This window comes from Sprattus sprattus, assembly GCF_963457725.1.
Source record: "Sprattus sprattus genome assembly, chromosome: 13".
Classification (NCBI taxonomy): Eukaryota; Metazoa; Chordata; class Actinopteri; order Clupeiformes; family Clupeidae; genus Sprattus; species Sprattus sprattus.
The window spans coordinates 16,387,143-16,402,108 of NC_137911.1; the positions used below are offsets into that span (position 1 = coordinate 16,387,143).

Here is a 14,966-nt window from a genome sequence, read left to right on the forward strand (position 1 = left end):
GCACACGGCAGTGTGGACATCCACACACTGGTTTTCATCATTCCTCATCAGTGCTGCCTTTGTCAAACACAAGGACACATTCTTCTCAGAGCAGGGGCTGACAATGGAAACAACATCAGCAACGACAACAACAGCTACAGACACACAGCATAGGAGAGTGCACGAGGGTTATAGCACATAAGAAAAACAAGAGTGAGTGAGGTGAATCACAGAGGGAGAAAAACTCGTCCAGAGCAATAATAAAGACAAACAGATGAGTTAGTCTTTGGAAGCTGTACAGATAAAACTGAGGACAGGAAGAGCAAGAGAGAGAGGGTAGAAGAGAGAGAGAGAGATAGAGAAAGAGAGAGATAATGGATGAGATGAGGAGGGGGATGGGAGGATAGCAGAGGAGTGATAATAAATCTTTTGGGTGACGGCTGCAGAGAGTCTGATGCCTTGGCACCAATCTCCACTGCAGAGAGGAGCAGCGACACACAACTTATACTGCAAATTAAATGTATTTGAGCAAATTGTGAGTGTGTGTGTGTGTGTGTGTGTGTGTGTGTGTGTGTGTGTGTGTGTGTGTGTGTGTGTGTGTGTGCATGTGCGTGTCCATAGACAGTGTGACTGTGTGCTTGTCAGTGCACCTTAAAAATGTGGACTCGTCTAAGTCGTGATGGCCCCAAAGTGATGACTCACTGTACAATCCATCACCATTCAAAGACATTGCACATCACAGGGAATGTGCATAGGTTTGATCTTATTCTCCCTCTCTTTTTTACTGTGACTTGCACAAACACGCCCACACACACTCACAAACATAACCTCTTCTTCTCCTCTCCACAAATGAGCACATGCAAGCACCCAGTATCTCTCTCTCTCACACACACACACAGGGCACAGGGCCTCTTTTTCTCTCTCTCTCTCTCACACAAACACATACACACTCAAGTAGTCATGCACATGCATGCACATGCACATTCACGGCACACCTCATCTCACTGGTGCTCTCAAGAACAAGAAGTGGGGCTCAAATGGATGACCCTCTCCGCTGAATGTCTTTGCCTCCCACTCTCTTCTCTCCCTCTGCCTGAGTGACAGCACACTTACTCTGCTGCTGACTCTCAAAGGCGAGGCTCTCAAAGAGAGAGAGAGACAGAGAGGCAGAGAAAAAGAAAGGGAGAAAAGGAGAGAAAGTGTTGCAAAACTGAGGGTGAGAGACAGCCAGAGAGAGAGAGAGAGAGAGAGGGAAAGTATGCAACACAGAGAAAGAGAGATGTCAAGATATACATTTAGAAAGAGTACAGAACAAAGAAAATATACAATATATATATTCACCAAATGTTTTTCTTATGCTTCTCACACACACCCACCCACAAACACACCAGTCTAAATATTGGTTAAGATCATCTAAGGAAATATTGGAGACTATGCCCTGTCATCAAGACATACATTGGCTTTCTAAATTAACTCTAATTGGATTTGTATATTAATCACCAGGTGTCAGCGAGGTAGGTTGTTTGATGTGCCCTAATTAAGTCATGAGTGCATCAAACACAAGCTTGCATGCTGCTAAGACACATTACGAGGGCAATTAGGCGCTGAAGAGCATCCAGATGCTAGTTTGATGTATAGACAGCTGAGACAATTAAGCACAAAGAGGGACTCAATGCTGGCTGAAAGTACACTATGCGTGGCATTTAGATTGTGGCAGATGTCTGTAATCAACCTGAAGATGCTGTTAAAAAAACACTTTCATGTTCCCCATATTTCTTATCTAATTACAAGTTTGATGCATCAACCCACTTGATTCCATAGTGTGGCCTCTTGAGTAGTTTGGTTGAGTCTGATGAGATTTGGTGATTGACACTGCCATCTAGTGTTGCAAGTCAGTCATTTCGTCACCCTTTTACCAACCACTATGCAGCAAGCTTTGTTGTGGGATTGCTGTTAGGACAGAAGCTCGAGTGATTCACAGCCCTGGCAGTAGACACTGAGAACAGAGAATCAATTGAAGGGTCACCTGCTCATTAGTATCTTGCCTCTTTTATTAAAACATTAATTTACAACATTGTATATGCGCACATATTTTTTATGCTATCTCACTGTGATTGTGATAGAAGTGCTGTGGTAAAGTAGGACAAATTTAGCAGATTCGGCTGCATTGCACAGTAGGGGAGCAAGCAAAGTCTGGACTCTATTTCTGTAACCACAGGCTCTGAGGCCACGTCCACACGGAACCTGGATTGCCTAAATCCGGAAACCTTTTTTGATCTGGTACTTTTTTGAGCCATGGTGATTGGCTGAAAACTGATCACCACTCTCTAATGCCAGGCCGTTTTTCATACGCCAGTTGACAACGATGGAGAAAGATCTTGCACAAAGGGATCATAGAGCAATGGTCCAACCCAACTGATCCTAGTGCTGCTGATATATCAAAGTTGAACTGTACTCCTCTGAAATGCAGATGCCACCTTATCAGAACTTGAATCGGACTTCTGGGCCATATAACCCTCATCCATATAAACACATCCATGCCTTGGTGATACCTGGCAGGCAGACTGCTACAGTCACATTCATTGTTCAGCAAACTCACCAAACAGAGAGGTAACCAACAATACCACACTATGATGGCAGGAACTCCAAATCAGGTGCCTGGAGGGGTCTAAGAGGTATTTACATCTTCACACCTAAGCTCTTCAGACAGCTGATTATAAGCACTTAGCTATGAGGTGTATAAAGTAAGACTTGGAAGGATGGGTGTGAGAGAATGTGCCTTCATAAAAATACGTATTTGAATAAATAAATATAGGTGAATATATTATTTCAAATTAATGAAATGAAAGGTCCTTATCAACTAATCCTAAGTAATTTACTGATATGGAAAAATCCATCTTGTGTCCTATTTTCCTGTTTTCATTTTATGTAACCATATAAGACCTAAATACAGTATCAGTAATGCACAAGACACATGACCAAGGAAAGATGCACACAAAAGTTCCTGTTGGTTTGAACATCCCGCACACTAAAGGCAGGAATGTGCAAGCCTAAGCTCCACTCCTTATCTTTTATCTCCCCCCCCCTTGCCCTCCTTTCTAACACACACAAACATCCTTACACATGGACAAATACACAAACATGCAGGTATAAGCACACTGCGGCATGCAAATGACATAACAAAAGACGATCTTTGATGATAATACTATTGCATAGTTGTAAATATATAATAGAAGTTAACGCAGTTTTCAAGGGGCCTCCAGTGAGGATTTGGACTAAGGGGGAGGTTATCAGCTGGTGCTAAGCGGAAGTTCAGTTTATAGTGAGGCGAGTTGTGACCCGACCATGGCGTCCTTGCAGGACTATAAAGTAGGAGCAGCTAGAAAACATGTTATTTGGCGAACATGTATGTTCCTCTTCTGCGTCCTTGTAATTCTGAAGGGGCCACAGACAGTACTCGCAAAGAAGGACAATCTGAGAGAAATAACAGACGGAAACTGGGAAGACATACTGACCGGAGAATGGATGATAGAATTGTAAGTGTAGTCACCATGCTTCTCCTGTTAATGTTAACATTACTAGTTAGCTGAGGCGCTAGCTAACCTAGCTAGCATAAGTAGTTTATTGCTGTGACAGCATGTAAACACTGTGGTGGGGTAGTTTTTAAAACCAGAAAACTGCATGGCTTTATTCTTGTGCAGTTGTGACATGTTGTAAACGTAACTGGGGACAATCTGGAAAGTGATACAGTATATCATGAAATGAACTAACGATAGCTAGCTTGTTAGCTAAGGTAGTAGCCCTTATTCCATCTGCCTAACATTAGCTTGGTAGCGAGAGTAAACCCACCTAGCTGTCAAGCTCGCTTTTTGCTTGTAACTAGACTAGATATGACATACATATGAATAAATCATGGAAGTGGACTATGTAAAGTGAATGTTTGTGAGATTAAGGAGCATTCCAAACTTGTTAAAAGAGACTAACATTAATGTTGCTACCCTTATGTGTTGTCATCAAGTGGGCTAAGCTGCGCCATAACATACAGCATTGCGAGGAAAAGCGTATGAATGAAGCTAGCCAGCTGCAAACCCCCTGTGACACATGACAACTGCCACTTGAGCCCAAATTCTCAATTTATAAATCAGCGTCTCTAACTATGATATACAATACCGAAGTAATATCATAAGTTTTGCTCATCTGTTAGCGGGAGTGTGGATGCTGACTACATTCATTTTTGTTGAGAAACGATAAAATGCTACAGTGAGGTGAAGAAATCTTGTCCAGTTCGTCCAGAGCTGTGTGGACAGACATCTGATTGTAATGCCACATTCCTGTAGCGAACTTAAACGTTGATTCCCCATCCTCCCCCTCAATACAATATATTAAAACGTATTTAAGGACTGTGTTTTAACCCTGACATCTCAATTTCACCATGCATAATCCAGAAGGTTATTGGATGTTTGTGTCAAATTACTTTCAAGTCATTTTAACATATGAATCTTCACATAGGACCCCCACACTTTTATTTGTAACTCACAACTTCCTGTCTAGAACCTCAGTGACCTAATTTGTCTTGGTCAGTGGATGGGCAATACAACTTGGGTGTTGGGCAGTGTGTACTGTTGTGTCACACTGACTGATATAATTAATACAATGCTTTTCCAGCTTTGCCCCGTGGTGCCCTGCATGTCGGCAACTGCAGCCAGTGTGGGGAGAGTTTTCCGAGTGGGGGGAGGATCTGGGCGTCAACATCGCCAAAGTGGACGTCACTGAGCAGCCAGGTATGTAGCTCTTCTTAGTAACAATGCACTTTAATCTGCATAATCTGCCCTTGCAGACTAGGGATCTTTTGGAATATAAATAGAACCTGACATGACTGTCATTGGGCCAATACTGTTTACATCAAAGTCTTCCAAGTTTACTGTTCATATCTAGAGTTACCTGACTCTACCTCTCTTGTCTCTGCAGGACTGAGTGGCCGATTCATCATCACCTCCCTTCCTACCATCTACCAGTGAGTGTTGTGTGCATGCAGACACAAGAATTAGTATGAGAGAGTTTGTGTTCAATTTGTGGAGTTTAGTTCATTGAAGATCCATGAGAGTTTGTGACAATATCTTAAGTGAAGATTTACAGGTCAGGAACACTTTGCTGATGTTAATCTCAGACATGCTTCCTGAGTACTGTAAGCATCTCTCTCTCTGTCTCTCTCTCTCACTTTCCTTTTCTGTATGAGAGGCAGAACTGAAACTCCATGTATGGCCATGTGCCTGTGTGAAGCTTTTTTCTGTGAACCAGAAAGTTTCTTGGAAGGTTATCTCACTGGTTGTGGTTAATCTGTCAGTGTGTGGTGTTGTGTTTCAGTTGTAAAGATGGCGTATTTCGGAGGTACCAGGGACCACGTACCAAAGACGACTTCATGAGCTTCATTGATGAGAAGAAATGGCAGACAATCGAACCAGTGTCCTCTTGGTTTGGTCCATCCTCCTTTATGTGAGTGTGTGTGCGTGCATGTGTCTGGAAATGTTTGTGTATGTAGTACAGTAGTAGTACGTAGCAGCAGTATGTAGTACTATGTGCTGGGGAGTAGGCGGTTGGTTGCCTGGAGGTGTTATTGAGGTTGTCTGAGAGTCGCTTTGGATAAAAGCATCAGCTAAATACCTGACCTTTATATTGTCCTTATCATTACAATGGTGAGTTATTTTAGCATAGCTGATAGCTGGTGCATTAATATGATCATGATGATTTACTTTTAAAGGCACCCAGTGCAACTTTCGAGGCTTAAAAATAAACATTCAATTTCTAGTCCTTTTTACACGTAGTAAGTTTCAATAACTCCATACCATTACATATCGACATTCAAGGAGCAAAGATGAGACGTGGTTGTGTGGTGAGAACTGATAGAAAATCGTAAACAACAACAATCGCCATTTTCCCCCCAAATCTTTATTTATTGGTGCCACCAATAAATAAAGCAGGATTCCAGTCAATGGAGAAATGGCCTCTCCCCACCGGCGATTGTTGTTGTTTACGATTTTCTATCAGTTCTCACCACACAACGACGTCTCAATTTTGCTCCTTGAATGTCAATATGTAATGGTATGGAGTAATTGAAACTTACTTCGTGTAAAAAAAGACTAGAAATTGAATGTTTATTTTTCGAGTCTCAAGCCTATAAAGTTGCACTGGGTGCCTTTTAACCTAGTTTTCATTCTGTTCATTGGACATCAACTTCTTGGGCCATAAATATGACTTTTTAGGTCTAATACAAAGAAAATGTAGAACCGATGTGTTTTCCCAGTTAAAATCCTATCTGTAAGATTGTTACATTTACAGCACAGTACTTGTACAAACATGCAAACTAGCTGGCGTCTTAAGGTGATTTTATCTTGAGCTCTGAAAACCCATGTCATTCTTTTTTTTACCTGTTATAATTCAGTCCATGTTATGAATGATTTTGTAACCATAAGGATTTTCCATTACATGAAGAACCCATATTTGACTTTGTGACAAGGCAGCAGGCATTTTCTGCCCTGGCTACATTGTTTCACTACCCTAGTTTCACATCTGCATTAGTTAACCCTGTATGTTCTCTGTGTTTCTCTGTGGCAGGATGAACACCATGTCTGCGCTCTTCAAGCTCTCCATGTTCATACGGGTGGGTTCTCCCTAGGCACCTGATTCAGTCTCACAAAATGAGGCGCTCCTGAAGCCTAATGTATCATTTCTGCCACACTCCACTCCTTTACGGAAGGGATGGCTCGTCACTTTAATGCAGATATGGCAGACGGATTCATACGAACTTTCACATTCAGAGAGCAACAGTTAGCATGTCGGTATGGTGAAAACACCAGAGCTATTTCAGTTGCCCACGTTTCCTGGTCATATGTATTGTCTCAATGAGTCCAACTGAAGCACCCAGGAAGAACACTAGAAAGTTGAACAGTGGGCTACACATTCATTTCTTTCCTGCCTGGAAAGTCATGGGGAAGTGAAAGACACTTCCTTTAAAGACATGAAATGCCCCATTTGTTTGCTTCATTTGGATATATTTACTCAGAAATACACTTGTTTTTGATTAATGCAGTAATTGTGTTGTGGTGTGTGCAGGTTTCCTCATTTTCTGTCTGTGCCTCTCCTCTCCAGCATTGCCATAACTATCTGACGGAGCAGCTGGGCATTCCTGTGTGGGGCTCCTATGTGATCTTTGCCCTGGCCACTCTTTTCTCTGGCCTTGTCCTTGGGCTGGTGAGTTCTCTTTTAAAAGTGCCAACACAGAGACACACACACACACACACACACATGCACACGCACACATATATGCACACAGAGATTTCACATTTCACACACATGCACACGCACACATACAGCCGCGGAAAAAATTAAGAGACCACTTAAAAATTATCAGTTTCTCTGGTTTTACTATTTATTGGTATGTGTTAAAGTAAAATGTACATTTTTGCTTTATTCTATAACCTACTGGCAACATTCCTACCAAATTTTAAATAAAAATATTGTCATTTAGATCATTTATTTGCAGAAAAATGACAATTGGTCAAAATAGCAAAAAAGATGCAGTGTCTTCAGATCTCGAATGATGCAAAGAAAACAAGCTCATATTCATTTTTAAACTACACAATACTAATGCTTACACTTAGGAAGAGTTCAGAAATCAATATTTGGTGGAATAACCTTGATTTAAAATCACAACTTTCATGTGTCTTGGCATGCTCTCCACCAGTCTTTCACATTGCCGTTGGGTGACTTTATGCTACTCCTGGCGCAAGAATTCAAGCAGCTCGGCTTCTTTTCATGGCTTTTGACCATCCATCTTTCTCTTGATCACATTTCAGAGGTTTTTTATGGGATTCAGGTCTCGAAATTGGGCTGGCCATGACAGGGTCCTGATCTGGTGGTACTCCATCCACACCTTTACTGGCCTGGCTGTGTGGCATGGAGCATTGCCCTGCTGGAAAAAACACTTCTCAGAGTTGGGGAACATTGTCAGAGCAAAAGGAAGCAAGTTTTTCTTCCGGGACAACGTTGTACTTTGCCTGGCTGAGGTTTGTAAAAGACCATAAGGGTTGAAAAAGCGGACTGGAGGTTCTTCTAAGTTCGTCTTCTCTGATGAGTCCGATTTCACAGTAGGTGCAAGACTCTCTGGCTTGTAGGCCTCTCCAGGTCTCCGTCTAACCATCAGACGACCATGTGTTGGGCAAAGCTGAAAATTGGACTCATCAGAGAAGACGAACTAGAAGACCCTCCAGTCCGCTTTTTTCAATCCTTATGGTCTTTTACAAACCTCTGCCAGGCAAAGTACAACGTTGTCCCGGAAGAAAAACTTGCTTCCTTTAGCTCTGACAATGTTCCCCAACTCTGAGAAATGTTTTTTCCAGCAGGGCAATGCTCCATGCCACACAGCCAGGCCAGTAAAGGTGTGGATGGAGTACCACCAGATCAGGACCCTGTCATGGCCAGCCCAATTTCGAGACCTGAATCCCATAAAAAAACCTCTGAAATGTGATCAAGAGGAAGATGGATGGTCACAAGCCATGAAAAGAAGCCGAGCTGCTTGAATTCTTGCGCCAGGAGTAGCATAAAGTCACCCAACGGCAATGTGTTTGACCAATTGTCATTTTTCTGCAAATAAATTATCTAAATGACAATATTTTTATTTGAAATTTGGTAGGAATGTTGCCAGTAGGTTATAGAATAAAACAAAAATGTACATTTTACTTTAACACATACCAATAAATAGTAAAACCAGAGAAACTGATAATTTTGAAGTGGTCTCTTAATTTTTTCCGCGGCTGTATATGCACACAGAGATTTCACATTTCATGCATGCACATTTACAAAGAATGATTTACATATGCATGTTCACACACACACACACTCTCACACACACACACACACACACACACACACACACACACACACACACACACACACACACACACACACACTCACACTCACACTCACACTCATACTCACACACACTCACAGATGGGTAAACCTGGACCATGTTAGAGAGTATGTCTGTGTGTGACAGAGAGGAATGTTGGTCACAAGATTTTTATTTCCAGTTAAGAAGAGACACAGCCACACATGATCATTGCTGTGTAGTGCCAAGAAATGAAACATGTCCTCCTCCATGCAAAGGACATCAGTCAGTTTTAAACCCAGTGTATTTTATAATCTCTTCCAATTAGTCCTATAGCCTGTGTAAAGGTGCCTGTGCTCTCCTCTCCTTCGTTGGATTTGCAGCATTCTGCTCCATGTGTCCAGCAGTTAAAGTTTGAAGTTGCGAGGAGCTTTCCTCCTCTCTCAGGTTTCTGTCCCCCTCCGCCGTGTTTTCACCAGCCATGCCTCTGTCTTTCAGATACTGGTGTTCATCGCAGACTTTGCCTTCCCGTCAAGAAGATTACAAAGTAGCTACTACCAAAGTAAGTGGTGTGAGGGGATTGATTTTTAGTTGTAGCAGTTAAACTGACAGTAGTTACAGACTGGTGATTTTGCCAGTTGTTTCACATGCTTACAATGTACTGTTTTACACTGCCACAGGTACACTTAGTTGTTGCAAAAAAAGATTACAGTGTAAAAGGTAATTTGCAGTTTAACTACTATACCTCTGTAGATAAACTCTGGCAGTTTGGCTCCGTTAGTCAGTAATTGGCCATACTCTTATACATCATATATATATATATATATATATATATATATATACACATACACACACAAAATGCCCCTCACATATATTGTATATGTATGTGTGTATGTATGTACACACTATATAACACACACACACACACTAGATGCCTTCAGATGTTCAGCAATGTTGTCATGTTGTGCAAAGGGCATAATCAAATGATGTGTATCAAAATCCCCACCCATTTGTTGCTTATTGAAACTTTATCTCAAGCTTGCATTTCTTACATGTTCCTCTGAGAGGCTGTTTATACGAAGTCTAGTTGGTCTGCGTCCGTAAAGTTCATAATACAGATAGCCCTATCATTTAGACGAACACTCTCTATCCGCACACGGTGTCCGCAATGATCCAAATCGGGGGTAGAAAGTGAGTAGATTTGAATCGATACGGGGGCTGGTGTTCGTCTGCAAGGATTCACGCAACCTGATGATGTCATTGTCCCACTTGATCCACATGCGATCGCCAACCAATATATACAGCCGCGGAAAAAATTAAGAGACCACTTCAAAATTATCAGTTTCTCTGGTTTTACTATTTATTGGTATGTGTTAAAGTAAAATGTACATTTTAGTTTTATACTATAACCTACTGGCAACATTCCTACCAAATTTCAAATAAAAATATTGTCATTTAGATCATTTATTTGCAGAAAAATGACAATTGGTCAAAATAGCAAAAAATATGCAGTGTCTTCAGATCTCGAATAATGCAAAGAAAACAAGCTCATATTCATTTTAAAACTACACAATACTAATGCTTACACTTAGGAAGAGTTCAGAAATCAATATTTGGTGGAATAACCTTGATTTAAAATCACAACTTTCATGTGTCTTGGCATGCTCTCCACCAGTCTTTCACATTGCCGTTGGGTGACTTTATGCTACTCCTGGTGCAAGAATTCAAGCAGTTCGGCTTCTTTTCATGGCTTGTGACCATCCATCTTCCTCTTGATCACATTTCAGAGGTTTTTTATGGGATTCAGGTCTCGAAATTGGGCTGGCCATGACAGGGTCCTGATCTGGTGGTACTCCATCCACACCTTTACTGGCCTGGCTGTGTGGCATGGAGCATTGCCCTGCTGGAAAAAACACTTCTCAGAGTTGGGGAACATTGTCAGAGCAAAAGGAAGCAAGTTTTTCTTCCGGGACAACGTTGTACTTTGCCTGGCTGAGGTTTGTAAAAGACCATAAGGATTGAAAAAGCGGACTGGAGGTTCTTCTAAGTTCGTCTTCTCTGATGAGTCCGATTTCACAGTAGGTGCAAGACTCTCTGGCTTGTAGGCCTCTCCAGGTCTCCGTCTAACCATCAGACGACCATGTGTTGGGCAAAGCTGAAAATTGGACTCATCAGAGAAGACGAACTAGAAGACCCTCCAGTCCGCTTTTTTCAATCCTTATGGTCTTTTACAAACCTCAGCCAGGCAAAGTACAACGTTGTCCCGGAAGAAAAACTTGCTTCCTTTAGCTCTGACAATGTTCCCCAACACTGAGAAATGTTTTTTCCAGCAGGGCAATGCTCCATGCCACACAGCCAGGCCAGTAAAGGTGTGGATGGAGTACCACCAGATCAGGACCCTGTCATGGCCAGCCCAATTTCGAGACCTGAATCCCATAAAAAACCTCTGAAATGTGATCAAGAGGAAGATGGATGGTCACAAGCCATGAAAAGAAGCCGAGCTGCTTGAATTCTTGCACCAGGAGTAGCATAAAGTCACCCAACGGCAATGTGAAAGACTGGTGGAGAGCATGCCAAGACACATGAAAGTTGTGATTTTAAATCAAGGTTATTCCACCAAATATTGATTTCTGAACTCTTCCTAAGTGTAAGCATTAGTATTGTGTAGCTTAAAAATGAATATGAGCTTGTTTTCTTTGCATTATTTGAGATCTGAAGACACTGCATCTTTTTTGCTATTTTGACCATATGTCATTTTTCTGCAAATAAATGATCTAAATGACAATATTTTTATTTGAAATTTGGTAGGAATGTTGCCAGTAGGTTATAGAATAAAACAAAAATGTACATTTTACTTTAACACATACCAATAAATAGTAAAACCAGAGAAACTGATAATTTTGAAGTGGTCTCTTAATTTTTTCCGCGGCTGTATAACACTTGTTTTCGCTTTACATCTCACTAATGGTGTGTCTCGAACTCACTCTCATTAATCCAGCCTACTGATTTTAGTTTAGCCTCTTATCTTGATCTAATTCTTTTTATTCAGACGTTACATAATTTTCATGACCACAAATATAAATTGGCCAGCGATTTGCTTTTTTGTTAATAAATTGAAGTTAAAATGGTCGGAGCAAAGCCTCATGGGAAATGGGATGACAGACATGTCATGTTGTACTGTTCCAAACTCTTTATTATCAATAGAAAATAAAATTCATTTTCGTATAACCTTTAGTCTGACCACTGATTTTATTAACCACCATAATGTAATGTTGTTAATTGGAGCTTGAATGTCTTGTGTAATGTGTTTATCCGTGTGCTGTGCTCCTTTACCGTGTGCTGTCTAGTCTTTTCTTCTACGTTTTTTCAGTTGTCTGTAGCAGCGCTAAAGCGCTACCAACAGGTGTGGGGTATGTACTACAGCTACTACTACTGTCGGTCCTTACGCAGATCTCTCGTTACCAGGCTGAAAAATGAACCCGATTCGGTGAATCTAGACTTCATATAAAGGGCACCTGAATGTAAGAAGAAGAATGTCAGTAACCTGCAAGCGTTAATACTTTCAGCAAACAAAAGGTACAGATGCAGTCTGCAGTCCTGGTCAAAGATGTTTGAACTCCACTCATCCAAGGACAACTCTCTAGTCAGCGCTCCTGAAGCAATGTTGTTGATTAGCTAGAGTTGTGTATTGGTCGGTCTGGGCCACTCTGTTTTTTCCATTTACAGAGCCAGAGCACTTGCTCTATAACGGCACCTTTAACACGCATGCCTTTAAGTTTGTCTAACCCGTAGCTGCTGTGCCCTCAGGGAAGCAGCTGTCTGAGGAGGCGCGACTGCGGCACCAGATAGAGGACGAGCAGATGGCCGACGTAGAAGAAGACGATGAAGAGGATGAGGACGAGGAGGACGAGAGTGGCTCACGGGAGGACCTGTGGCGCAAGGGCCGCGGCTCCCCTGAGGGTCGCCCTGACACCTTCGGCGACGAGGCGCTGAGGAGGAGGGTGCTGGCTGCTCGACAGGAGGAGGAAGAGGACACCTAAATGAGGCGCTTAAGCGGCCGAGCTGTACACCTGTGCCTCACCATGGCAACTCCAATCAGCAGCTCTCTTTTGGGAGGGAGGGGTGGGAGAGGGACAGGGAGGGGGAGGGGGGGCGGGCTGAAGAGGCGGAGTCTAAAGTCCTGAAAATAAAAACGAACACCACCAACACCACTGATACTAATGCCGAGGAGAAGCGCCAAAGCCGCAAAACAACAGCAGCAGTGTTTACAGACGCAGAGCTGGTACTAGACCCTGGCAAACCCTATGCTGGCGATGCCTTGCTTACTGCAGACCTCTGTCTCTCTGCCAGCCCATGCCAGGAGCCGTGCTGGACTCTACCGACCTTTCACTCAAACACATCCTCTCACCACCAAAGTCAACACTTCAAGCATCGTTTATTATTTTTCTTTTCTTTAAAAAAAAAAAAATCCGAATAGGTAAAGCAGGGGAAGAAGTGTGTTGGCTGAGGTTGAGGTTTTATTCTACTGTTGTTAAGATACTGTTTATTTCATGTTTGTGTCTCCTACCCAAGTGTTATGATTTATGGACCGCCAGATATCCTATGCATCACTCCACTCTTCTCTTGTGTCTGTAGAACCTTGCCATTCCAGATACTTTCAACACATTGAACAACCTCCAAAACAATATACACAAGCTTTGCATGCACACGTACAACCACACATATACTGTGTTTTGCCCATCATTTGTGTGTGTGTGTGTGTGTGTGTGTGTCAGCTTGCATTACAGTACACAGCAAGTACATTTTAAACTTGCATTGGATGAAACAAAGGGTTAATGATTTATTGCACTGTGCCCTGCACCCAACAGAGGGATTCCAGCAAGTGCCATCACTCCACAGCGATTGGCTACCACTGGTCAAAAAGGGTGGGGCTCCATAACCTTTAAACTTTTTAACCCTGTAACTCCTGACTGGAGCACAATGTGAGACATCTGCTTGTTTTGAGGGCAGGTGAAGAATGCAGAGAGATCTATGCTACTCTCTCTAAACTTAAACTGGGGCCTGTAGTGTCCACTAGTGGACCTTAACCAGACTTTTGCTGCCTAATGTTTTGTATTTATTCATGCTACTTGCATATTGTTTCTTATCCCAGTTTCCGGACTTGAAAACACACACGCACAAACTCTTAGAAGCACCTCATGCCACAATACTTTAATGTTATTCTGGCTCAGGTGTCCTAGATTAAAATGCTTATACTAAGGCAGATGAAGGTAGATGGAAATGGTTATTATTTGACCAGCATCAAAAAGCAGGAATGTGTGTGTGTGTGTGTATGTCTGCGTGTGTGTGCATTTGTTTAGAAATCATCCAGACACAGTATTCGTTTGACATGGAACTAGCAAAAAAAAAAACCCCTGATGTTTGAGCTTTTTCTGAATGTATTGCTTGTAGACCATAAAGAGTTTTTTTGGCGCTTTATATTGTATATGGAGTAAATTATGTTTCTCTGTCTGTTTTTCTCTATGGACACCGTCATTAATTCATCTTTGGGGTCATGCTACTACAGAAGAATGAAGGGGCAAACCAGCAGAATACTTGTGTTTTTCAATAGGCAGGTGCATATATACACACCAGTGGTGAAGAAGTGTTAGCACCCATTCATTAGTGCTCTCTCACAAAACAGGCCACCCACCATTGAAGTCAGACACACATACACACGCACACCCTCCCACTTTCAGGTTTCGAAATGCATAGCTGGCAGCAGGAGTGAGAATGCAGCACCCCACCCCTGCTCTAAATAAGTGGCATTGTTTGCTTTTCTGGTCCAGCTAAGGGTGGGGGGGGGGGAGCGCATTATTGGTCCAGCTAAGAGGAGGGTGTGGCGGAGAGAAGTTCATCTCAGGGTGAAGAGCAGAGGAAGGAAGAGCCATTTAGAAAGGCTTTGTAGATATGGGGGAAAGGGTCCAGGAAGTACAGAAAATGATGAATGTGAAAGGATTTAATCAGTGACATTTGTGTGAGTGTGTGAATAAAGAAGAAAGGGTATCCTACATACATAAATCATCTCAGCCCACACTGTTCATTCATGCTGATTAACCAAAAC

The 14,966-nt window shown here is 42.2% G+C and overlaps 1 protein-coding gene across 1 annotated transcript; it reads left to right on the plus strand.

Moving 5' to 3' along the window:
* Nucleotides 1–3,324: 3,324 nt before the first annotated feature.
* tmx1 (thioredoxin-related transmembrane protein 1) lies at nucleotides 3,325–12,962 on the plus strand (the record flags this gene model as incomplete). The annotated part of the gene is made up of 8 exons (XM_080850520.1): nucleotides 3,325–3,515; nucleotides 4,645–4,760; nucleotides 4,948–4,993; nucleotides 5,344–5,472; nucleotides 6,592–6,637; nucleotides 7,126–7,227; nucleotides 9,362–9,425; nucleotides 12,671–12,962. 8 exons carry the CDS (start codon nucleotides 3,325–3,327, stop codon nucleotides 12,901–12,903), a joined length of 927 nt encoding a protein of 308 aa, XP_080706646.1. The 3' UTR covers nucleotides 12,904–12,962.
* Nucleotides 12,963–14,966: the final 2,004 nt, after the last annotated feature.